Source organism: Drosophila rhopaloa, unplaced genomic scaffold (genome assembly GCF_018152115.1).
Source record: "Drosophila rhopaloa isolate 14029-0021.01 unplaced genomic scaffold, ASM1815211v1 contig_2, whole genome shotgun sequence".
Taxonomy (NCBI): Eukaryota; Metazoa; Arthropoda; class Insecta; order Diptera; family Drosophilidae; genus Drosophila; species Drosophila rhopaloa.
In genome coordinates this window covers 9,107,183-9,132,834 of record NW_025335083.1, presented here as the reverse complement: position 1 = coordinate 9,132,834, position 25,652 = coordinate 9,107,183, and the positions used below count along the sequence as shown (strand labels likewise).

The 25,652-nt window shown below is 37.4% G+C and overlaps 3 protein-coding genes across 7 annotated transcripts in view; 2 read left to right on the top strand and 1 right to left on the bottom strand.

Annotated features, from left to right (window-relative positions):
• LOC108040763 overlaps window positions 1–18,149 on the top strand; it is a 46,861-nt gene extending 28,712 nt beyond the window's left edge. For 2 of the 5 annotated variants that reach the window (XM_017118352.1, XM_017118350.1), the window contains 6 exons: window positions 7,431–7,537; window positions 9,491–9,587; window positions 14,736–14,873; window positions 15,501–16,128; window positions 16,348–16,986; window positions 17,746–18,149. In XM_017118352.1, the coding sequence (XP_016973841.1) occupies window positions 7,431–7,537; window positions 9,491–9,587; window positions 14,736–14,873; window positions 15,501–16,128; window positions 16,348–16,986; window positions 17,746–17,900 (1,764 nt within the window). In that variant the 3' untranslated portion in view covers window positions 17,901–18,149. Of the gene's footprint in view, window positions 1–2,269; window positions 2,478–7,430; window positions 7,538–9,490; window positions 9,588–14,735; window positions 14,874–15,500; window positions 16,129–16,347; window positions 16,987–17,583 lie in introns of those variants that run through there. The other 3 variants (XM_017118353.1, XM_017118355.1, XM_017118351.1) reach the window with 3 other exon arrangements.
• Window positions 18,150–21,147: 2,998 nt separating this feature from the next.
• Window positions 21,148–22,337, top strand: LOC108040788. Its single transcript, XM_017118397.1, has 2 exons — window positions 21,148–21,736; window positions 22,046–22,337. The coding sequence occupies exons 1-2, from the start codon at window positions 21,227–21,229 to the stop codon at window positions 22,256–22,258; spliced, it is 723 nt and encodes a 240-aa protein (XP_016973886.1). The 5' UTR covers window positions 21,148–21,226; the 3' UTR covers window positions 22,259–22,337.
• A 111-nt stretch (window positions 22,338–22,448) lies between these two features.
• Window positions 22,449–24,881, bottom strand: LOC108040789 (coiled-coil domain-containing protein 43). Its single transcript, XM_017118399.1, has 3 exons — window positions 24,593–24,881; window positions 24,314–24,535; window positions 22,449–22,936 (listed from the first exon to the last, which is right to left on the bottom strand). Exons 1-3 carry the CDS (start codon window positions 24,752–24,754, stop codon window positions 22,694–22,696), a joined length of 627 nt encoding a protein of 208 aa, XP_016973888.1. The 5' UTR covers window positions 24,755–24,881; the 3' UTR covers window positions 22,449–22,693.
• Between the last annotated feature and the right edge of the window lie 771 nt (window positions 24,882–25,652).

Here is a 25,652-nt window from a genome sequence, read left to right as displayed (position 1 = left end):
ATACAGAAACATGTGAAGCCAGTGCCTTAGCCGAGAGTTTGCCATCAATTGCAGTCTCCCAGCATCTCCCAGCATCTCGCACATCACCTCAGAGCGCTCCTGAAGCTGTCTAAATAAAAAACCTCATGATTTTTATCGAGCCCGCATGACGCCATCATCCCAAGAGGATGATGTGGGGATACGCAAGTGAGATGGAGAGGTGGCAAAAATATGCATAGAATTTTTAAAAATACTACCAGGAGCGAATGCGAGTGCTCTGCGGAATATGTCGAATATAAGATACCCTTCTATTTTTCTCTTCTAGGTTTGCAAACCTACAAATAAGTTAGTCGGAACAGAAGTGTTAAAGTACTGAAGTGAACAAAAAGTTATATAATTCATATCAACATTAAACACCTTAATTTGCAGAATTTATTTAAAAAAAAACTCAAATACTAATTCCAAAACAAATTCTTTATTTTTAAATGGAATTGCTTATATCCACTTGTTACTAATGCTATTTTTATTATTTCGAATCCATTACATTCTTTATTTCTGATTTCTTCTTTTATGTCAAAAATAAAAGATATAACTTTATTTTTTTAATTTTGAATGGAAAACCCCGAGTTATTACTAAAATGCAAACATCCTAATATAAAAATTTTCGTATTTTAATTAGCTTTCTACATTTATTGAAATTATTTGCAACTATCTTTATGGATTCTTGATCAGCATGAGCAAACTTCAACTCCAAAGTTTCTCACTGATGCGCCATATTTTATGAGAAACAAAACCACATGTGTTGCATAGTTGAGGCACCCTCCGCACATCCCTTCCCCCGGGGATCAAAGAAAAAATACCATTTAGGCTCGCATCCAATGGGCCAACACTTCCTGGGCCAAGTTCAAGGGCTGCTCTTGCTCCTCCTTCGACTTCCTGTGCTCGTTTTCCTGCTCGCACACATGGCCCTCCGAATTCTCAACACTTTTTTGGTTAGCATTTATTTCATTTAATTTTTTCCTTTTGGCAGACCCAACGACGCCTGGGACAGGGCCATGTCTAACATGAGGCTGAAGATGATGGTGATGATGAATTTCTGAGAAGCCACTAGAACAACTGAAATGTTCGTTCTGGTTTCTGCTCTCTTATTCATTTCTTGGTGCGACGCGGCAGGATCTCGTTTTCGTTTTTTTTCTTTTTGGATTTTTGGCCGTGTGAGCATGGCTGGTTTTGAGGCTCTTCTTGGGCATCAAATGGTATTCGGGCAGCCTCCCTACTGAGCCATTCCCATTTCCCGTTGCCAAGTCAAATGCATTTGAAAAGACCTAGGCACCAAAGCAATTGGAACCGAAACGCAGCTTGCCATTCTGAGTGACTGGCAGACAGGCACCGAAAAATGATAGAATGTATTTGGCTAGACTGGAGGGAGTCGGTTGAAGGTCGATGGGGTGAATTGCTTGAGGAGATTGTGAGTTATGGCTGCTGAGAGCTTAGTGAAAAGTCCACAAGGGGTAGTCAAACACAAGCCACAAATAATAGATTCGGCACACAAAAACTGTGACTATCAAAGGAATGCCTTTTATAACAGGAACTTGATCTTAAACTTTTAAGATAAGATAACAAGATAGTTTCATTCATAAAAGCTCCGCATTTCTTGATAAAAAGGGACATGTTTAAAGGATGGACTTTTAATTGGCTTAAACTGACTTATTTGGCTTCCAAAGATGTTTTATACGACCAACTTAACTTCTTGAGAAACTTGACCAATATCTTAGATGTGGCAAAGCAGATAAAAACTCATTTCTCATTTTATATTCATTTACCACGCCCATTGCCACATCGGCAGAGCGTTGCGTTTATTTTTGCCCACCCGAAAAGCCAACGAGAAGCATAGAAAAATCTCAGCTCTGTGGTCATGAAGGTCGCCTTATTAACACATAAACCATAAAAGCCAAAAACCGTAGGCACATGTTTGGCCAAAACAAGAACAGCAACAGAAACAGCAACAGCGACGAAAATCTTCATGGCTTGCCTGCTTAGAATTGCCCACATGTGTGTCACGTCACGGCAGACGACAATGCGCCGCAACAGATACAAAGATAGCCAGATACTTGGATATTCGGATACTCAGATACTTTTTGCATGTGCTCACGAGCATGTGTAGAACACATACACCGCCATACCCCTTGAACTGGGCTTGTTTTCGCCATATGTGATGGGGAAAAAATCAAATGAAATAAATGTTTAGGCGGACTCTGCCATGAAAATCTTTGCTCAACAGAATTTTGAATAGTCGTCAATGGATGTTGGTGCGGTTCGGGCTGATCTCAGTGTGTCAGTGAAACTCCAGCGAAACTCGAATGAAAAATTATTTAAAAACGAGTAATAGACTCTTGAGAATATTTTATTGTGAAATTGTTTCTCCAACGAGCCAACGAATCTATTAAAATATTCATTCATCCGAAAGTAAGATGATTTTCTCTACGGATTTGCATTGGGTAAGCAAACAAATTGAATGGCAACTTTCAACTTTAGTTGACTTTCAATTAAAACAGTGCAAACATTTGAACGTCGAACGTTTTCCATTTTTTTTTTTCGTTGCCTTTTCCAATTGTTTCAACATGACTTGTTGGCAAATTGAATTTCATTTTTTTTTGCGGATTATATTTGACTTTTGCTCAACATTCACAAAAACGGGAGCGTTGTTTTTCTTCAGTTTTATTTTGTTGCCTTTTGATGTTAACTCATCCAACCAGAGTCATAAATACTTGCTGTGCTCTCAACTGGCAAAAGAGAAAAATATTTATTAAATAAAAACCAACTCCTGGCCCACCTTTTCATATGGCACTGGCTTTTCCTCTTTTCTTTCTCGGGTCGGGCCCAACTGTGGGGGATCACATTTCCAGCTGTTGCTCAAATTTTCACTTTGTGTGTTCTTTTTACCCGCCAACGCTGAAAGTAGTTTGTGGATGCGTGTGCATAATTAAATTAAAAAAGTTTTTTGTTATAAAAGTCATTGACTCAGAGACTGCCTTTTAAAGCAGTGATTGTTTTAAAGTGGCGGCTTTGATAGGAAGTTGGGAAGTTGGAACCTACCAAATGAGCTCTGTATGTGGAACGAGCCTGAAATTCCAGCGGTGTTCGATTCAGATTAGCTCTAGATGTGGAAGGACCCTGAAAGTCCCGCTGTTGCCGGCTTAGAACAGCTATATATGTGAAAGAAGCCTCAAATTCCAGGTATATCCGATTCAGAGCAGGTCTGGTTCTCAAAGTCTCCTCAAACTCCAGCGGTGTCCGATTCAGAGCAGCTCTCGGTGGGAAAGGATCCCCAAAGTCCGCCTGTGCCCTGTTCGGAACAGCTCTAGTTGCGGAAGGAGCCCCGAAGACTAGCTCTGCCCGGTTCAGATCAGGTCTGGTTATGAAAGGAGCCTCAAAGTTCATCTGTTCTTGATTCTGGGCAGCTCTGGGTGGCGAAGGAGCCACAGAGGCCTGTTGCGCAGCAGTGCCCCCATTCTGGATATTTATAAATATTTTGAAAAAGAGGTTACTAATACCTACTTATCCACTATTATTGGACTCACCTGGGGGTCATTGTCTGGAGAACTTAGAGGTGGCGCCTCCGGCAGGTCTTCACAACCATTTCTCTCCCGTTCGTTTCTTATGAACTCCACAAAGGCTTGATGGTAACTGTTTATTTCGGTACGATTTTCCTGCTGGAAACTCATGTTTAAATAGACGAATTTTTTTCAGGTTGCCCTGCTCTCTGAACTTATGCAACTGAATTAAATGCCTTCGTCAAACTTTTGACAGCTACAGAATTTTTGGCAGTCACATGTAAAACTTTTGTTAACCACTATTGTATTTTGTATTTCTATTCCTTAGCCCTGGTTTGGCTTATTAATTTCCTCAAAAAACTTGTTGGTCTCCGTAGAGAATTTAATCATTAATAAAAAGGGTTTTACAGAATATTCTGCAAGGGTATATCAACTTCGGCTCCGCCCGAAATTAGCTGTCCTTTCTAGTTATTAAACATATAAGCAAGCAAAAAGAGTTCAAAGATTATAAAACTTTAAGTAAATTGCTTTAAAATTTAGTTTTTTCTTTGACAAAATCGGTATATATGTACATATATTTCCATAAACAGTAACCTTTCATGCTTTAAACTCTTCTCTGGCCTCTCCCCAAAATATTAATGACAACATCTATTAGTAAGCCCTACCGAATTTAAACATAATTTAACATACAAAAATATAATTGAATTTTTATTTTCGTCACGTTTTGACCATGTAAATTTTATCACCGAAAAGTAGCTGTGTTTATTCAACATTTTTTGGCCCCATGGACAGGTTTGGGGTCAACGGAAATAAGGCATATAATTATAAATATATGCTCGTATAAATCAAAGAACTTTCCATTCGGACGTTCTTGAGTATTCTTTGACAATTACCCCTTTTGTACAAAAATTTGGGTGGAAAATTAGCTGATTACAAGATGGAAAATTGTTATGAATCACTTAAGTTTAAAATCTTAAAAAAAGATGCCCAATATTTTGTTGGCGATGACACATTTGGGTTGGGTGAGCGGAAACCAAAACACAAAGTGAACATTTAACAATTCATAAGTGTTTGAAGAGGCTGCAGTTTCTGTGTTGGCGTTACAAAGAAAAAAAATATAAACTGGGTGTGAATCCATCAAGATGTCGTTGCGTGGCAGAGATTTTCAGTCCTCATCCTCGGCCAGTGCAACCTCAATTAAAGGCCACCATAAAAGGGGCGCCAGGCAGGCCAAACGTGGCCAGGTAATTATATAAGCCCAGTTGAGTGCAATCAAAACGAAATACCAGAAATATATATGTTTTTACCACTGTCTGGCAGTTCGGCGGCAACAAACAGTCAGACCCGCAGCATAAATAATCAACTGTGTTGGGGGAAAAGGAATTATTGCAATTGCTAAAGTTTTCACACACGAAAAAATGACATGAAATGCAATGAAAATGAGGGCATTAAGACATTGAAGTCATGAGGGTTACGTAATCACTTGAAGGCAGAAAATCCGACAACTTTTTTTCATATTTACCCACTATAGGAAGTCTGAAAAGACTGCAAAAAATAAGCTTGTCTCCAGAAACACTCTAACAATACATTCTTTTGACTTTTGAACAATTGTTCTCAGTTTATCTCCCAGTCTGTATTTTTAAAGGTTTTATAAATATATTTGTTTGCTAATTAAAAATACATATTCTTATTCAAATAATTGTTTAAGGAACGATAAGATATGATAATTTATCTTTAATAGTACGCGTAGCAAATAGGTAGCTAAACAGGAAGATAACGCCAGAATGAAATGTAGATAGAGGTAGGTCTCAGCGATAATAAAGATATCTTTTGTGCCTAGCCAAAGGTTGATTGGTCCAGTTTAGAGTTATAAATTTTAACTAATTTTATCTATTTGATCATATTATTAAATTAAGCATTTGAAATATACAATGCTTTATGCGACGTTTTATGTATTTTAACATTGGAAACCACATATTTCTTTGGCACCCTTAAGCCATTGACTTGACACACAATTCTGTTTATTTTCGTGAAAAAAAAGATAAACAAAACAAGAATATATATATCTTTCAGTTTTCGCCCACAGCAGTACAAAAGAAACCTACCAATTTGGGACCCCAATTGCGAAAAGCAAACTCATTTTGCTCATTAACTGCAATGGCTGCAGCACGTTTCGTCCTTTCTCTTATTCGCAGCTTTATTCGCTCTCTTTCTTTGGCATTCCGAGTGCACAATAGTTTTTAATGCGCCAAATTAAGTTTCATCGGAGTTTTTTAGACCTTCCCTCCCTTTTGCCGGGAATTATCCGCTCAAACTCTTTCGTTTTACCTCGCCATTTCAGCCCGCTTCCCTCTTGACCATATTGAGCTTGAAGTTGGCTTTTGTCTGGCGGAACTCGTGACTAACATTAATTTGACCAGAACTGGCTAAGAACTTCATTCCATTTATAGGACAGATGGCCCAGCGCAGATAAAACAGGAAAAGTATCTTCAATTTCAGCGCCCTGAAGATTTATTGCCTCGTTTCGGGTATTTGCCAGATTTCGGTAGAAATTGTTTCTGCTACTTTGTAGCTTCCCAATTTAGTGTCTCTCCGTCTCAATTATAATTCGATTTTCGTTTCACGCTTTTGTCAATTCGCAAATAAAACGACCCGTTAGCATTTTGATAGATTTTCTCATTTATTGTTTTGTTTCGGCAGTGGCTTTTGCCTTTTGGCATTTCGAGCATCTCATTAAGTCTCTGAGTTTTCGAATCAATTCGTTTCAGATTGGCTTGCCTGATTTTATGACTCCAAAATATTTGACATTTTTGGTGGGGAACAAAGCTGATAATTTGCCAACGGGGTAACCGCATAAAGTTTGAATTGAGTTATTAAATTGATTTGGACAATTCGATTGAACGTTTGCATTTCTGCTAAAGCTGGACCGTTGGACTAATTAAAAGTTCAATATAATGTTTTAAATTTAAAGATGACCGATTTATCTTTATTTGATTCCTTTCATATCCCCTTTTTCTAATTAAGCGATAATTCTATAATTCGATAATTTGTCAAATGGGTCATTGTATATAGTTTGAATTGAGTTATTAAATTGATTTGGGCAACTTCATTGAAAGCTTGCATATTTAATTTGTGATGGACACATATATTTAAAAATATATTTGAAGGTTGCTGATTTGTCTTTATTTAATTTCTTCATTGTATTAATCGTCCCCAGTTTTTGTTTAATAGTTTCAGATCGATAGCAATTAATCTCTTGCCTCAATATTAATACGTTGCTGAACGCAAATCCCTTATCCATCGATCACGGATGATCTTTTTTAATAGCTAATTTAATCTGCAACCGCAGATACAGATACACAGATACAAGATAATTACAACGAATAAACCAGGACACGCCGTGCAACATTTGTTAATGTAAAATATTGTAACACTATGGTTGATAATAAATTGCCTTAATGCTCATAAAGCCAAAACAACAAACCGCACAGCACAACAAACAGAATTTATGGCAGAGTAATGGTACAAGTCGAGAACGGGAATATATAGGAGGGCGGTGGGAGGTGGGAGGGGCTAGGGGGCTAGGGGGCCAGGGGGCCAGGGGGCCAGAGGGCGTTTGGGGTTGAAAAGTGGCGCAAGTGGCAGCGTTTTTAAAGCAACATTAATCATGAGCTCACGAGAGTGCCTCGCTTTCTCCCCGCCGCTTTCTCCGCTCCTGTCTAGTGTGTGTGGGAAATTGGCTTTTTCATGCCGGGTTTTTAATAATTTATAAAAGAATTTACGAGCAAAACAGCTGAGGCATAGAAGTGCGTTAACTACATGCACACAAATATTCCCATAATTAAATTTGAAGAATGCACAATCAGCAACAATTTCCCGCTTCTCTCGCTTTTCCAGCAATCCTTGCTGGCAGGACGCATTCCGGTGGCCTCCATGACAGGACCCATTAAACGAGGACTGCTCTGGCAGCAAAGGGATCGCCTCTTCTCTCGCTGGAAGGAACGGTGAGTACACTGAAAAATAATTTTACATTTTTAGCAATATATTAACACTGAAAATGAAAGAAAGTTTAAAAGCTAACCACTTGGAAAATAAATATTCAAAAACAGAAAGCTCTAAAGCTATGATTATATAAACAAATTTTAATTTAATAAATAATGTTGCTATATTTTTTTGGATTTTATTTTGGGTGACAATAGTTATTTTAAAGAAGCTGATAACTTTAAAACTCTACATATATGTTCTGCTTTTACCTTTGAAATCTATCAAACAAAGACAATTTTAAACATAAATTGATATAAGAAATAAAGTGTTTTTTGTAAATTTTACATTGCCAAGAAAATATAGATTGAAATAGAAACATTTCATTAATATTATTAAAGCCCCTTGTTTTATTTTGAAAAATCTTTACAAATTTGATAACCTATTTCTTCTGTGTGGTCAAGTGGGGATGCATAAATGTTAAGCGCTTTTAAATTTACCTCCACCGCAATCTGCATTGGCTGAAAGACCAGACATGCACACCCCCACAGCCCCTTAAAATATGCAAAAATATTTCACAACCTCCGAGGGTTGTTAATTGCGAAAAAGGGCATAATTGACAGTGGCTGCATGCTGGCTCGTCCTTTTTGCAGATAATGCTAATAGGGGGGTCGGGGGAGGGGGTTCAACCGACTGACAGCTCTTTTGTTTTCGTTTCCCCATGCTGCATTTAATTGAAATTTAATTATGTTGCAATGCAATTTGGTGTTTTTGTTTGACTTTCGGCTGTTGCCCTTTGAACCGATAATTACGTTTATCGCTTATCATTTATCGGCGCAATTTTAATTGACACTTAATGACCAACTAAGCCGGGTACTTCAATGGTCAATATTTGATTTCCATTTTTGCAATAAGCTAAATACAATTTATAAAATACATCTAAGCCATGCTGATGAGTATAAATTTACGAGATTTCCGCAAACATGTCCAATTTGGCATACAAAATAATTGATTTAGATTGTGAGCTTGAATAAATGCATAAACCTAACTACATTTTAAACTTGTGAAAATATAAATCATGCATTTAAATTAACCTGCTATAAAATAGTAAACTTGAGGTCTAATACAACCAAAAAAAAAAGATAACTCAAAAATATTTTTTTTTACTTAGATATAATTTTATTTAGCTGATCGTTTCTCAGAATACAAGAAATTTCCCCGGATTGAGCTTTCTCATTTTTGGCTTAGATCACCGCGCCCATTATTTGGTTGCATGCCTCCACCACTTACCAAGCTCGGCTAATAACTAAGCCGATCATTATCCACAACAGTCTTTCAAGGGAACTCCCTCTCTCTTCTCTAAACCACCCACCGAAGCAAACCGAGAAAACCCGCTAGCCGTTTACCTCTTCCTCAACAATTTTCTTAGCTCAATTTGCTTGACCACGTTAATAAGCGAAACCAAATGAGAACTTCCAGCAGGGAAGTGAGCTATTAGTCGATCCGAAATTCAACCAAAACGATTTTAAATTTCTGTTTAGCTTGAGAACTTTTTTGGGTTTATCTTTCTGTGCTTCATACGCATCATACATAATAAATAAATATGGAATTTATGTGCACCAGAAAACCGACTGGCACATTAATAAATCCGATTTTCATTGCTGCAAAACAATAAAATGAACAAATAATAATATTCTTATTGTTTTGAGGAAGTCATAAAACTTAAAGCACTTTTCAGCTCAAATCGGATTTTTTCCCTTTTTTTTGCGCATGATTTATGATTTATTAATAACATATTCAAATGCCTTTAAGGGGAAAGGGCCTCAATAATTTTTGGCAATACATGGAGATGCCGGATTTTGATTTTGGAGTGTCAGTGTCTGACCTTTAACTGAAGATTGCTGGCAGATACACATTTAAAGGTCACTCCAGTCGTTAGCGGATTTGTACTGACTGAAGCCAATCTCTACTTGCAGATACTTTGTGCTCACTCGTGACTACTTGCACTGCTTCAAGAGAGCCTCGGGATCGGCCAATGAACGTGCCTCGGATATGGGACAGTTTATCTTCAAGGTAAGTGGATGCCAACTTTTGGGGAAATCTAAATGAAATACTAACTACTGCACAAAGGGAGAGTTGTAAACCTAAGTTTCTTCTAAAGTTTTGAGTCCATATTCATTCTATGCACATTTCGCCTTTATAAATGTTCTACCTCCACTGAAGTGTCGGGCAAACTTTTTTATTTACTGCGCATTGTGTTAAATTCTATTGCAGCCAGCCAGAGATTTATGTTCAGCATTATGAGCAACCCATGACTATAACCTGTTTGTCGTAAAAGGGGGTAATAAAGGCGCCTGGGACACACCTTTAGTGCAAAAAAAAAAATTGTTTATAAATGAAGTCTTTTTCGGTTGACAATGCCAGACACATCCAGTCACGTTTTGCAATTGACTTTTCAGCCAGATAAATGAAAGATATCCGTCCATGTAGGGGGGCTCAATTGATAGGCAATCTTCGGTGGAAATCCGTACGAACGATGCCAATTGTCTGGGAGCTTTTTCTAGCCAAACAAATCCTGATCGAAGAGGCTATAAAAACGGAAAGAAAAACTTCAACTAAGCTCAACTAATTGGCTAAAACTTGCATCTACTGCATGTTAATTTGCCTAACTATTCACCCCACTCCCCGCATCTTGGGATTCCCCCATTAAGAGTGCCTCTCCTTAACTCGCCCCGCACAACTTTGCGATGAAAACAAAACAAATACGAGAAATACTAAAGGCAAACGGCAAATATTGCACACAGGCAACAACAAAAAACACAAACAGGAACAACTGCAATAGCAACAACAACTGTGAAAAACAAAAAGGGGTAAATGGAAATGCAACAAAGTCGAAATACAAACACCCTTTGAAAAACTTTATTCGGAAAATTTGGAATATTTGTGGTTTCTTTCTAGTATTTTGTAAAATATAGTAATATCGTGAAAAAATTCTATACAAGATTTTTCACTTAAATTCGGCATTTATATATTTTTTACATCAAAAAAGTTTCATATTATTTGGAGTGCGGTGGGCTTGGAACTTGGGTCTTACAACCTATTTAAGCGCACTTTTTAAAAAATTTGCACAAGCCATAAATGTATTCTTAAAAAAATATAAATATAAAATATAAAAATATAAATTATATTTATTTCAAAGTTTTTTCTTAATATTATTTTTTTTAAGTCCTTTAATTCTGCATTCCGAAAAAAGGTTTCAAGTGTTTCAAGTTAGAGTATAATACCCACGATTGCCGTGAAATTGTTCATTACCTCAGTTGCTGCTTTTGGGTTGTTGTTGCTGATGACATTGTTTTTGTTGCTGCTTAAACAAATAAGGAAAATGCACATAAAACTGCAGTGGCAAACAGCGAAAACAAAAAATGCGACAACACTGCAAAGAGATCATGGGAAAATTACTTTTAAGTTTTTTTGTCCCCTTTGAATTTAATTTTATTTTGTTTTAAATTTTGTCTCATTTTCTTTTTTGCTGGCACTTTTTTGCTCTCTCTAAAAGCAGTGTCAATACACAGCCAGCAGCAGGTTGTTGTTGCTTACAGTTTAATTTAAAATTAAAATACATTTTTTTCTCGCAAATAAAACAAAGTGAAAAATGCTCCGTTGTTGTGCGGGCAATTTTCCAAAGTAAATAAGCAAGAGTGGCGAGGGAAATGGTGGAAAAGCGGACACGGGGGAAAATAATGACATAGGTGGAACTAAATGGTGAAAAATCCCGCACCGTGCGGGAGATTAACTTATTTAATGTGAGGGAAAACATTTATAAAGAAATTACGAGAAGAATTCGTTGAGCTAGAAATATATTAGGTAATTCGTTTCACAAAATTCGGTTTTTCATTTGAAAACCCCATCAAGAATGAAATGAGGTATTTGGCTTCTTTCCCAAAATTGCTAAGCAAATAAACACCCAACTAACCTTCAAGACTAAGACCAAATAAATTCGACCAAAAATGGTCAACAAAACATCAAAGACAGCCACCCACCCACACTCAATTATCCAAGGCGCAAACCCAGGGAAGTCAGCCATGAACGAGTCATTGAACAGAAAGGTGTAAAAGAGAGGCACTGCCCGGGTGTGAAAGAGATGGAAAATGCCTGAAAATGTTTGACTCATTAATGAGCACGGAAGGCGGCATCTCATTTCATCGCTTCTTTGTGATTTCGCTTGTTCATTGATGTTTTATTGACACTACAATGATTCAATATTATTACCTCATCAATGTAATCAACTTAATCAATTAGGCGAAAAGGTGCGACTAGGTAAAAGACGGTCTTGGTCTAATTATTTAATTTGATTTTAAAATATTTTCGAGAACTTTGTTCCTACCCGGGTACTTACTACGTTTATATGAAAGTCTTATTTTGGTTTCTTTAAATATAAAAGTCAAACAAATTATTTATTCTTAAATAATAAACAGAATATTAAAGTTTAAATGTGACAACGCTTTTTTACAACTTTTTTAAAAACAAATTTTTAATGAATTTTAAACTTATTTTCTTTTAAAACCAATTCTTTTCAAACATGACACTTGTTTTGACACAGTTTTGAAAATTCTTAAGCTGATAGTAATTTTATGAAAACCAAAACTTGGTTTAAAAACTGAAAATTAAAAAAAAATGTTTTTGAAAAGATTAGAATTGTACCCAAACAGTAATATTTGGAGTTCTGCATTTCTTATAATTAAATTCTATATAATTTTGAAAATAGAGGACGTATAAACGTATTCAGAAGGAGATGATGAAACAGAATTGGTCTGATTGTCTGCCATCTACCTGGGGGAAATCAATCGGGCATAATTACAGGTGATGAAAGTGCATGGGAAATCATTGGGATGGTTTTGATGTTGATGCTTCGGTTTACCAGCCTGGAGGTGGGTAAAGTTTTCCGCCTCAGAATTTTGCAGTTTTGCACTTTGACAGTGATTGAAAGCAATATTGATTTTTGTCCTTGGGTGGGCGGCAAGTGGATAATGTGAAAAAGGGGGCGGAAAATGTGCCTGCGGGGATATGCCATTTCTGTCTGTTCAACGTTAATGAGCATTATTAATTGGGTTGCACTGAAGAGACTCGGATATCGATGCTGAAGCATTTAATTATGTTCAAAATGTGTGCACGCATAATTAAAATCTGATGGAAAAATGTGAAGAAAAGAAATTAATAAGTGAAAGGAACATAAATCAAAGGCTTATAGCAAACAAAATTATGGAAAATGCAATATAAAAATTAATCCCTGTTAAGTATTTTAATAATTTTTTTTTTTACCATAAATTAAAGCCGCACGCGCATAAATTCAATTTTACTTTCCCAAATTGCAATGCCAAAATCTGAACCAATGACCAATTGAGCTTTTGTGTTAGTTTTGACAGCTCATGCTATTAAACATGTCAAAATATAAAACGACAATGGAATTCGTTCATAAACCTCATAAATAACAATAATAAATAATAACAGCCAACAAGCCGATCAATATCGACCTTGAACAAATTATTTGTGAACCAAACGTAAAACGGAAATTTGGAAAATATTTAGCCAATCGATTGTGGGTTGGCACATATCTGTATGATGCCTATAACAAGTGAGGTCAGAGTTTTGGGAAGGGAATAAAGGTCAAAAATATATGGACAATTTTAAAATAGTTTAAAAGAAAGGAGAAACGAGCGTTATTAAAAAAGAGCATGAAACTTAATAACATAAAAATGTATTTCAGATAAACCCAAACTGAAACATGGCCATTAACACTAATATTATTTTTCGTGAAGTGTTATATTAGGCAACACAACACTCATTTTCAACGCACAGATTTATTTATAAAAACTTTTATTTAAAGACTTTCCTAAACGATCTGAGCAGAAGACCTGACATCTTTCCTGGGGATCAACCTAGAATATCATAAATATTTTAATTTGCAGTAACGCCCACATAAAACTTATGAAGACGACTCCCAAGACAATTTCGATTTCGATCTTTGATCGTGGAATAAGAAAATCCCTTAAATTATCTAACAAACGAAAAAGCTTTATGCAATATTCGATGTTCCATCTGCTACCGCCACGATTAATCATAAAAAGCGATCGGAAAAATACTGCCCCCAGTACTTTAAGAACTTAATTATGTTGGCCATTAGAAGAAGAGAGATGGAACCTATGAAAGAAATAAATAAAGAAGGAAAGAGGCAAACTTACAGGGGCCGCATAACTTGGCTAATTGCCACACGCCGCAGCTTCTTGATTTTTCCTCTGCTTCAGGGACTGCTGACATATTTTCCTAATGGCCTCACATAGTTCTTGGCCATAAGCGAGCGACAGCACGATGAATCGGTGGCAAACTTAAAGTTTTACTCATAAACAAGGGCTACAAGCAAAGAAGAAAAAAAAATAGGTTCAATAAAAAGTTCAGCATGCTAAAAAGTTTGCGGTTCCTAAAGGGAAAAAGAAATAGAGATGGGGGAGCGGAGATGAAACCTTCTGGCCTAATGACTTTTAACCGAGTTGCAAAAATGCAAACGGAAGGAGGGCTGACACTTAATTGGTGCATTATTCAGCAAAAGTTGTTACGACCTAAGTTGGTAGTCAACATTTTTCATCAGCCATTTAGTTTACCAAAAAAGATTTAAAAAAGAATATTACTCTGAAAATTATATTTTTATTATAAAATAAAACAAGTAATATAAAGCAAAATTATTTCAGTCATTTCATTTATGTATACATATGATTAGGTCTTCAAACCCCTCTCGTTTGAAAAGTGATAAATTTTCATTTAAAAAAGTATGCAGCAAAACATTTGCTATGAAGATTTCCTTCTTAATAAAATCCTGCATTCGCCACTAATTTATTATATATATACTGTTGAAAACAATCAAAGATCCATAGAATAAAATAAATAAGCTGTTTTATACCCACTAATTAATTATGATCTTTCCTAATTTTTTTAACAAAAATACAACAATTACATAACGTCAGCTTACCATAGTCATTAGCCATCCATTTGAATATAAAAACTCTAGACCCCTTTCCCACCCAAAATTCAATTGTAAACCATTCTCTCAGCGCCCCACTGAGTATGACCCGGGCAAATCTTGTTGTTTTACATTCAGCGGAAAAACGTTTACATAACCTTTAACTTGATTGTCTAACCATTTGCATTGTCTTCTGCGTTTCGCTCCAGGTCAAGCTGGTGGATGTGGAGAAGGTGGAGTGGCTGAATCGGCGCTCCTACAGCGCCATCGGACTTCTACTGGGCCGCGAGGGTCGCGTTCTCCTACGCTGCGATGATGGCCTCGAGGACTGGTTCGAGCTGCTGGAGGTGAGTGGCCATGAAATGGAAAAATAGAACTAACTTAGCTCAAAATTGGCCAAGAACACCAAATGAGAAAAATCAAATTTGCTAAGTGAACTTATAGCTGAATTCACAGTGGAAGATAATTGTTAGCACAGCCAACAATCTAATGGCAATTAGATAGAATTTATGTTACATTCAAAAATATGAAAATTATGGAAATTCGTACTCTTAAAAGCTTTAATCGTGGACAAATAATTATAATAATTACCTAATAATTATAATTACATTTTTAAGTTCCTCGTTATGCTAACCCAAGAAAGTAAATATAAAAAGAAGATTTAATGAAAATAAATTTTTATTAAGAATTAGATTATAAATTATAATTTGTAGAACCAAAAAATACAAGCATTTACATCATAGATTTTTAAAATTTGTATAATTTTTCTATAGTTATTATATCTTATTATTTTTTGGTTACATAACGAAATAAATTTATGTAATAATTAATCTTTTATTAACTTAATTTCTTTTGTAGAAACACTCTTTAACTTGTAAAACAAAAAGAATTAAAACAATTTTTTTTTGTTCTGAGTTGCTTAAATTAATACAATTACAATTGAAACTAAACATTTGCTTTCCCTTTCCTTTTAGGAATGCACAATGACCTCCAAGGAGCGAAGACGAGCCCTGAAGATCGCCCAAGGTCCCAGATCCCGAGCCTCCTTGGCAGCTCCAGTTTCCCACGCCTCGCTGCAGTTCCATCACTTCGGACTGGGAGGCACTTACTCGAGTGCTCTGGATGACTGGCTGATGACCAATGGAACTGGGGGTCTGGCCCGCCACAAAATAGGAGCTGGTAGTCTGAACGGTTATGCTGGAGCCAATCCCTTCCTCTTCTCCGATTCGGTGCCGGATCTGAGTGCTCTGAATAATGAGAACCACAATCACCACCTGAGCGGCATCAGCACCAACCACTCGACGCCCCAGAAGATCCCGCACCACAGCAATGCGAATCTCAGCCGCTATTCCAATGGCTATGTCTCGGCCCAGAACAGTTTCACCCAGGCTGGAGCCCTCTATGGATCACCCAGGAGGATCTTCATCAACAGCAGTTTCGGTTCCAATCAGGTGGTGGATGAGGAAACCGAGGAGACGGAGGTTCAGCTGAGGAGACCCAGACTTTTCCGCGGAGTGAGTGCCACTCCCGATAATGGCAACGAATTGGACAGGGATTGGCTGTACCGAAAGCCAAGGGCGCCCACTGATATGAGGCACTCAGGTGGGTTTCTATACATTAAAGCTGGTGGTAGACGATGCATCGGTAACTTCGCAAAACATGTGTACATGTGAAATATAAAATTTTAGTTTAATAAGTTATTGTTCTTTGTAAAAGAGAGATAGAAAACTAAAAACTTTTAGCAGATGCACCGTTTACTACCATCTTCACCTTTTATACTTTGAACATCAATATTTATACATGTTATGCCCTTTTCTTTAGTTCAACCCATGTTACCCGTTGGCGGAGGCAGTAATGTTGGCCTGGCCAAAACCGAACTGGACTGTTCGGCCCATGATAGTGGCCTGGACACGCCCCCTTCGACACACCGCCCCTCGAGTTATCGGGAGGCGAGCAGGGATAGCACCGAGACGAATGGCAGCTCCTCGAGGGGAACGCTGCTGAACAACTCCTCGCCGGGTGGAAGTTTTCGGGCCAAGAAACTGAGCAGCCAGGTCAGCAATCTCAATCAGCTGAATTCCTTGCATGGATCGCGATACTCAGTGCAGGATCAGCGTATCCTAAAGATGCGCAACAACGAGGAGGATCGCTGTGCCTCGATCAAGATGGCCAATCGGCTCAATCAGAATCAAGAGCAGGCCAACTACGATCCCAACCAGAATCGCTACTATAAGAACGGCAATGCCACGCCCCCCACTTCACTGACGCCCCAACATACGCCGCAGCACAAGCTGATGATGATGCACCATGGCAATGGGAACGGCAACATGGGAACACTAAATGGCAACACCAATGGCACCGGATCGGATCGGATGAACGGTTCGGCCATTTTCCGGGAGCGGTACCAACATCCTGCTCTGGCCGCCATCATCAACGAAGCCCAGGGTCTCAAGTTCCGAGGTAGGTTCGAGGATTTATACGGTTTTGCTTGCATTACTCATCATTCATCTGGCATGGTTATGGGATGGCTTTGAGATCATTTGGTTTGGTTTTACTATTGGAATGCTTAAGATAAGATTTGTTTTTAATATATCTAGTTTTAGTGTTTTTAAAATTATATTTTAATTGTTAAATTTATTCTTCAATTATTTTAAATCAATCACTCAAATCAAATTTATTTTTGTTTTAAATTTAAGTCAAATATCAAACAATACTTGGACTTTTCTTTCAATATTTTTTTTATTTATTATGACAAAAGACATATGTACCTATAAATATAATTATTTTATATTTGATTGTATAATAATGTAGTCTATATTTAATGCATTTTAAAAACATTTAGTTTAGAAACTGAAAATATTTTCATTTTTTATGTTAATCAAGGGTTGCATTTGACTTTTTTGTTATTATAAAACTGTATTATTTGAAATGTTTTAAGTTTTAAAATAAAACACACCCCCACTTATCATTCATGTTTTATTGAAATCATCCTTTGTAACCCTCCTTCTATAATATATATTTTTTACCATTTTACTTTTGCATGTTATCAATTTAAAGAAGAATCAGAAAATATGTGGTAAACTCCCCAAAAACCATAATGTGCATGTTTCACAAATTCTGGGGCAGAGCTGCTCCAATAGTGCATGACGATCGGAATCGGGATCGGGAAATATATCCACCAGAAGGTATAGATAAAGAGACCCTTTCCCCAACTTGTAGAACGCGCCTATTCGGACAGCCAGCAGCGTCGCCTCAACAACAACAATGGACCGACACCCCAACCAGCCTCGCCCCTCGCCCAGCGCCGGAATAATGGTGGACTCGGATCCGGAGTCGGATCAGCGGCTATATATGGCACGCCCACGCGTGTATAGCGCCTAAAGGTCTAAGAATAATCCAAATCGATGGAGGATTGATCACTCCCCACTAGTTTAAAAAGCATATAAGCGGTAAATTAGTCAACTTGATGGAAAGTTTGGAAATTATTTGCATAGAAAATACTTCAACGAAGATAGAAAATAATAACTAAATAATAATTATGTAGTAGTACTCTCAGTGTGTGTGCTCCAATGTCCAGCTTTATGTAAATGTTTAAATAAAATATGCATTAGAGAAAAATCTAAGCGATGTCGACTTTAATTGGGAAATAAAAGGTCCGAGAGGAAAGCGAAATAAATATGTATATTTGGGATATCTTTTGCATTTAAATGGTAAGTATGCTGACCAAATTCGATCCGATTTTGAATACGCCGATAGAATTTTCAGTACAAACTGAGTGAGATAAAAATATTTTCCTACCAAATTTAAGTCCGCTCCGCAGATAGCTTTAAAACTGAAGGACTAGTTTGCGTAGAAACAGACGGACGGACAGACGGACATGGCTGGCCCATAACTGGACTTCCGAATTCCATAACTTTACTAAATTTTATCCGATTTCAAAGTGGCATACCTCTAAAGACTCGTAATTTGATTCTCAAAAAATCTGCATCAAAATTTTTCATTTTAGCGTTGGTCCAATTTTTGACCCATTTTCATGTCATTTATTTCAAAGTTTCCGATGTGTTGTTAAAAGGTGGCCCATAACTGAACTTCCGAAGTCTATAACTTTACCAAATTTTATCCGATTTCAATGTGGCATACCTCTGAAGACTCGTAATTTGATTCCCAAAAAATCTTCATTTAAATTTTCCATTTCAGCGTTGATCAAATTTTTGACCCATTTTCATGTCATTTATTTGCAAGTTTCCGATGTGTTGTTAAAAGGTGGCCCATAACTGGACTTCCGAAGTTCAGAACTTTACCAAATTTTATCCGATTTCAAAGTGGCATACCTCTAAAGACTCGTAATTTGATTCTCAAAAAATCTGCATCAAAATTTTTCATTTTAGCGTTGGTCCAATTTTTGACCCATTTTCATGTCATTTATTTCAAAGTTTCCGATGTGTTGTTAAAAGGTGGCCCATAACTGAACTTCCGAAGTCCATAACTTTACCAAATTTTATCCGATTTCAATGTGGCATACCTCTGAAGACTCGTAATTTGATTCCCAAAAAATCTTCATTTAAATTTTCCATTTCAGCGTTGATCAAATTTTTGACCCATTTTCATGTCATTTATTTGCAAGTTTCCGATGTGTTGTTAAAAGGTGGCCCATAACTGGACTTCCGAAGTCCATAACTTTACCAAATTTTATCCGATTTCAAAGTGGCATACCTCTAAAGACTCGTAATTTGATTCCCAAAAAATCTGCATCAACATTTTTCATTTTAGTGTTGGTTCAATTTTTGACCCATTTTCATGTCATTTACTTCCAAGTTTCCGATGTGTTGTTAAAAGGTGGCCCATAACTGGACTTCCGAAGTCCATAACTTTACCAAATTTTATCCGATTTCAAAGTGGCATACCTCTAAAGACTCGTAATTTGATTCCCAAAAAATCTGCATTTAAATTTTCCATTTTAGCGTTGATCAAATTTTTGACCCATTTTCATGTCATTTATTTCCAAGTTTCCGATGTGTTGTTAAAAGGTGGCCCATAACTGGACTTCCAAAGTCCATAACTATACCAAATTTTATCCGATTTCAAAGTGGCATACCTCTAACGACTCGTAATTTTATTCCCAAAAAATCTTCATCAAAATTTTTTATTTAAGCGTTGGTCCAATTTTTGACCCATTTTCATGTCATTTATTTCCAAGTTTCCGATGTGTTGTTAAAAGGTGGCCCATAACTGGATTTCCGAAGTCCATAACTTTACCAAATTTGATCCGATTTCAAAGTGGCATACCTCTGAAGACTCGTAATTTGATTCCCAAAAAATCTGCATCAAAATTTTTTATTTTAGCGTTTGTCCAATTTTTGACCCATTTTCATGTCATTTATTTCAAAGTTTCCGATGTGTTGTTAAAAGGTGGACCATAACTGGACTTCCGAAGTCCATAACTTTACCAAATTTTATCCAATTTCAAAGTGGCATACCTCTGAAGACTCGTAATTTGATTCTCAAAAAATCTGCATCAAAATTTTTCATTTTAGCGTTGGTCAAATTTTTGACCCATTTTCATGTCATTTATTTCAAAGTTTCCGATGTGTTGTTAAAAGGTGGCCCACAACTGGACTTCCGAAGTCCATAACTTTACCAAATTTTATCCGATTTCAAAGTGGCATACCTCTGCAGACTCGTAATTTGATTCTCAGAAAATCTGCATCAAAATTTTTCATTTTAGCGTTGGTCCAATTTTTGACCCATTTTCATGTCATTTATTTCAAAGTTTCCGATGTGTTGTTAAAAGGTGGCCCACAACTGGACTTCCGAAGTCCATAACTTTACCAAATTTTATCCGATTTCAAAGTGGCACACCTCTGAAGACTCGTAATTTGATTCCCAAAAAATCTGCATCAAAATTTTTTATTTTAGCGTTGGTCCAATTTTTGACCCATTTTCATACTATTTATTTTCAAGTTTCCGATGTGTTGTTAAAAGGCGGCCCATAACTGGACTTCCGAAGTCCATTACTTTACCAAACACGGAATTCAGTAGAAAATATTTTGTTAATCTTTAAGCGTCTTGGAAAATATTATATCCTAATATCCCAACAGTTGGCCTACATTTGTTTTAAAATGAAATCTAATTGACAACTATTGTATATTTTTTTTGGGTAAAAGCCTACATATTAGAATAATTTGTGTCTTGAACGCAATATATTGTATCTGCTAAATAATAAGATAACATAATTAGCTGAGCGGGAAGTGCCAACTGTTGATTAGAAACAAATATATATATATTTTAATTTCGGAAAAATGCATAAGAGATTTAAGCTCTGACACAGTTTTGACGAAGTCCGAAAAGATCAAGCTCATGCGATTCGGTTAAAAGCTTTAAGGATGTATTGCAGGACTCCTTTCGAGAGCAATTTTATAAGCTTCTTGTACCAAACTTTCACGAATTGCCTTATAAAAGATGCAACACTGAAAAGCTCTGCAATAAAAAAGCTTAAATTGCGAGAGAGGACGAGCTGCAACCCTCGAAGGATAAATCAGGGAGACCCCCTTGTGCGGGTAATGGAATGGGCTTTTCGGAGTCAACAATAAAATTTTCAGTCAGCTTTGAGACGCAGCAGCCACAGCAGCAGCAGTAGCCGCTGCAGGATTTAGCGGTCGGCCAACCAGGAGCAGCAGGAGTAGAGAATTTTCCCAGCAGGATGCGGAGTCGCACGGAACTGGTGACCACCACTTTCGAGGAGAGCGACGAGGACGACTTCAGTCCGGACGATGATTCCGATTCGGAGGAGGACTGGCGGCCCACTAAGAAACGTCCGACCAAGCCATCTGGTTCCGATGGCGGCAGAAAGCGGAAATCAACGGCTGCCACAGCCTCGAAGGCAAAGCGCCGCATGGCCAAGGTGAGCGACGAGGAGTCGGAGGACGAGGATGACCTAGAAATAGAAACGGATCCCAGCGACGACGACTTCGACTTTCCCTCGACCAGCACTTCAAAAAGACCCCAAAGTCTGCCACCCAAGAAACAGTTCGTAAAGCTGAATCAATTGGATTTGCTGGTGAAGAAGTCTGATCTGTTGGAAAACGACTGGCTGAAGAACAATCGATTGTGTCTGTGGCGAAAGGACGAACAGACGAATCTACTCCAGAAGTATCTGCGTGTAAAGTCGGCCTCTGAGGAGGAGGAACTGCTCTTCACCTCCAGTTCGGTGGTAAGTCGGATATTCTTAAACAACGGTTGTCACATCAAAAAAATATGTAAAAACCAACAATAACTAATATTGTTTGTGAAAAAACAATCTAGCCTTAATGGCACCATGTTTTTTGAATCCAGTTCAAAAATGTAATAATTAATTCGTTAAAAACATGTTGTTGTCTAGTAAAAAGGTTTTAAAAATGAGTATGACTCAAAATTTGAAGTATTTTTTTATAAACAAATTGAGTGTTTTAAGATAGTGACAACCGATTACTTCTCAGACCTTACAGGAAATTATTTATTTATTATTATTTCGATCTTCTAGTATTCCAGTTGGGATGATCAGCAGACGAGCGACTTCATAGAGGTCAAAGTCAACTGCTTGGATCCCAACAATAGACGCATTAAACTACACGATCTCGAGGCGGTTAAGAAAATCTCCGAGGAACTACAATCAGAGAGGGATAAGTCCTCAGCATCGGACAAAGAAGAAGCTTCGGAGGCGGAAGAAGAAAAGCCAGATGAGGCCGAATCTTAAACAACTATTAAATATACGCAACACTAACATTTTCTTTAGTAATTAAAACTAGTTGGCCAAGTTAGCGTTAAACAACAAATTTCCTTATAACAGCAGCCATGTGAAGACAACTTTAAATTTAATTTAGTAAATTAAAGGAGCCAGAAACAACATGAAAAAAACAAAAGAAAAGTCACTCACTTGAAAAATATCAATTTAAAAATTTGGTGTTTCAATTGTAATACATTCATTATACATCGCTTATATGCATTATATGCTAATTTCGCCTATATGCAACGCATGTTGACAGTTACTGTATTTTATTTAGCTCTGCTGCAAATATCGTATATATGCAAACACTTTCTGTCTGCCTTTGCATATAAGCGATAAGTACTTTACAAAGTTGTATAAATCGGTTTGTATAGGAAGAGACTTAAAATTTGCACTTGAGGACGGTTACCGACGCCGCTCGCCTTTGACGGTTTTGCGCTTCTCCTTCTTTTCCTCGCGCAGTTGCTTCTGCTTTTCGCGATCGTCCTTGTCCTTTTGCTTTTTGGCGGCGCTGTCCATTCGAGCCTGCTCCCGTTTTTCCTTGGCGAGCGCCTGGACATCGGATTTGTTGGTATTCTTGGCGAGGACTCCACTTTCATCATCACTTTCCGACTCGGAAGCGTCATCATCCTGGTTCACAACAGCAGTCTGTGGAGTGGTAAGAGGTAAGCTTTTGTTTTTGTCAAAAATAACAAACTAGTTAAAAACTTATTGCTGTAAATAAACTTGTTCACCCAAAAATAAAGTTATAATTTATAGTTACTAGAATAATTATCATCTTTTAGGCAATTTAAGCCCTTGCTAAAGAAGCATACAAATAAAATAATAAAAACACGAATACAAACAGAAGAATCTTTGAATCTAGTATGCTATAAAAATCACTAAAATAAATTGAGTTCAAGAAAAAGCTGAGAAAACCAAATGATATTGGATTTTTTTGGACAGTAATTTGAGTACTCAGGCTAATAATAAAGCACAAAAACCGAATTATAGTAATAAAATATAAAGGTATGTTTTGGAATGAAGTCTGCGCACTTTTAAATGATGTTCGTCAGTGAACTAAGTAGGATAAAGTGCTGTGTTGAGAAAAATCAACGATTAATAAAAAAAACAAGAAAGGAAAGCTAACTTCGGGCGGAGCCGAAGTTGATATACCCTTGCAGAATACTCTGTAAATTATATTCTCCAAAATTATTCATATGATGCATTCTTACTACTCATCAAAAATCCCAACTTCCTAACTTTAAAAACACCAAAGTTATGGCATTTCCGATCGTTCAGTTATATGGCAGCTATAGGATATAGTCGGCCGATCCTTATGAAATTTGATAGGTCGGATTGATTGGCTAAAAATAAAACCCATAGAAAATTCCAACTTCCTAACTTAACAAACACCAAAGTTATGGCATTTCCGATCGTTCAGTTATATGGCAGCTATAAGATATAGTCGGCCGATTCTCATGAAATTCGGTAGGTCAGATTGATTGGCCAAAAATAAAACCTATAGAAAATCTCAACTTCCTAACTTTACAAACACCAAAGTTATGGCATTTCCGATCGTTCAGTTATATGACAGCTATAGGATATAGTCGTCCGATCCCGGCCGTTCCGACTTATATACTGCGTGCAAAAAAAAGAAGGGTGTGTGCAAAGTTTCAATTCGATAGCTTTAAAACTGAGAGACTAGTTCGCGTAGAAACAGACAGACGGACAGACAGACGGACAGACGGACGGACGGACAGACGGACAGACGGACAGACGGACAGACGGACATGGCTATATCAACTCAGGAGGTGATCCTGATCAAGAATATATATACTTTATAGGGTCGGAGATGCCTCCTTCACTGCGTTGCACACTTTTGACCAAAATTATAATACCCTCTGCAAGGGTATAATAAAAGCAATATCATCTTTGAATACATTATGCTAAAGTGGCTATTGAATAACACAAAAGCGAGGACTGAAAATTTGGCATTTAAAATGCTGTGAAAACCGGATAAGTTGGGATTTTGGCGATAGTAACCTGGGAGTACTGGGCGAGAATCTGCTGCTTGATGCGGCGCTCCTCCTCCGTGTATTCGCGCTCCTTGTTTACGGCGGGTTGCAGCTTCTGTTGCTCCAGCAACTTGGCCAATTGGGCATTCACATCGATGTCCAGACCTTTCTTGGGCGGATCATCGGCGCTGGGATGACTTTGTAGCCATTTCTGGAGAATGGTGCCCACGAGTTCGTCGATATTGGCAGCCTACAAAGCGGAAATGTGTTTGTTTTTAAGTGGGTTTTTCCATAATGCTTGACTTACCCCAGTTTCGCTGAGAATGCCTTCGAGAGCCTCGGTTTTTTCCTCAGTCGTTTCATCGCCTTCCAAAATGCCAACAATATACGACCCGAAAATGTTCTCGTCCGTATTCAGTTTTCGCAGCTGCTCATTTAGCCAGCTCTGGAACTCCTCGCTGGCACTCATGGCTTCTTAAGATTTAGTTTAAATATCATATATGGAGGGTTTAACTGGCGAGATAATCGGGCAGTGACAAATCAGCCGCAAAAGGCAACAAAAAGTTTTATTCTTAAGCATGTGGCGCAGTGTTGGTAAGTGGCCATGGAAAAGCAGCTGTTATAACAGAGCTGCCAATTGGTGAGGAACAAGGTAAATGCTTCTGTAAAAATTTTAGAATATATTCAACTAATATCCAAAAAAAAAGTTTTCAAGATTAATTATCTTATATCTCCTTATTTTCAGTTTCTTAAGAATTACATTCATAAAACTTACTGCTGGCAGCACCATAATGTAACACAACTGTTAACCATCTGTTAGTTATCCGCAAACAGCTGATTGCCTAGTGCTGGTAAATACCCGTACACCTTTTAGTTGTTTGCCGACCTTAAAAATCTTTACGCTTTTTATAACAAAAGAAATTGTTAACTGTTGTGTTGTTAAAACTTTGTCAGTCTTACAAAATATGTTCCGTGGCCAGCCAGCTATTTAGTTTTTATAACAATAACGTTTCGTGAATAAATTCACACCGCATAATGGAGCACATACAATTATAAACAAATTGTTTGTTTTATTGTGACTGAAATATTTTTACGGTTTTGTGCGTGTGATGTTACTTTGTGCTTGTGTTGGTGTCTTCGTTTTCTGATAACTCGCAGCATACAAAAACAATAACAAATTACAGCAACAACGTCACACGTCTGCGACACCTGCGTCGTTGTTGTTTTTGTCGCCAAAGTTGATGTTGTTGCTGTCGTCGCCTTCGGCTTTTGTTTATTTGTTGCTGGGCGTCTCGTCGGCAGACGCGTTATAAACAAAAAAAGGAAAGCACATACATACACACACACGCGTGTGCCGTTGGCAACAA

Coding starts and splice junctions, on each gene's coding strand:
- LOC108040788 (XM_017118397.1), top strand. CDS start 21,227: ATGCGGAGTCGCACGGAACTGGTGACCACCACTTTCGAGGAGAGCGAC. Junction 21,737..22,045: donor TCTTCACCTCCAGTTCGGTG/GTAAGTCGGATA, acceptor TCGATCTTCTAG/TATTCCAGTTGGGATGATCA.
- LOC108040789 (XM_017118399.1), bottom strand. CDS start 24,754: ATGAGTGCCAGCGAGGAGTTCCAGAGCTGGCTAAATGAGCAGCTGCGA. Junction 24,536..24,592: donor GCATTCTCAGCGAAACTGGG/GTAAGTCAAGCA, acceptor TCCGCTTTGTAG/GCTGCCAATATCGACGAACT. Junction 22,937..24,313: donor TTCTCGCCCAGTACTCCCAG/GTTACTATCGCC, acceptor ACCACTCCACAG/ACTGCTGTTGTGAACCAGGA.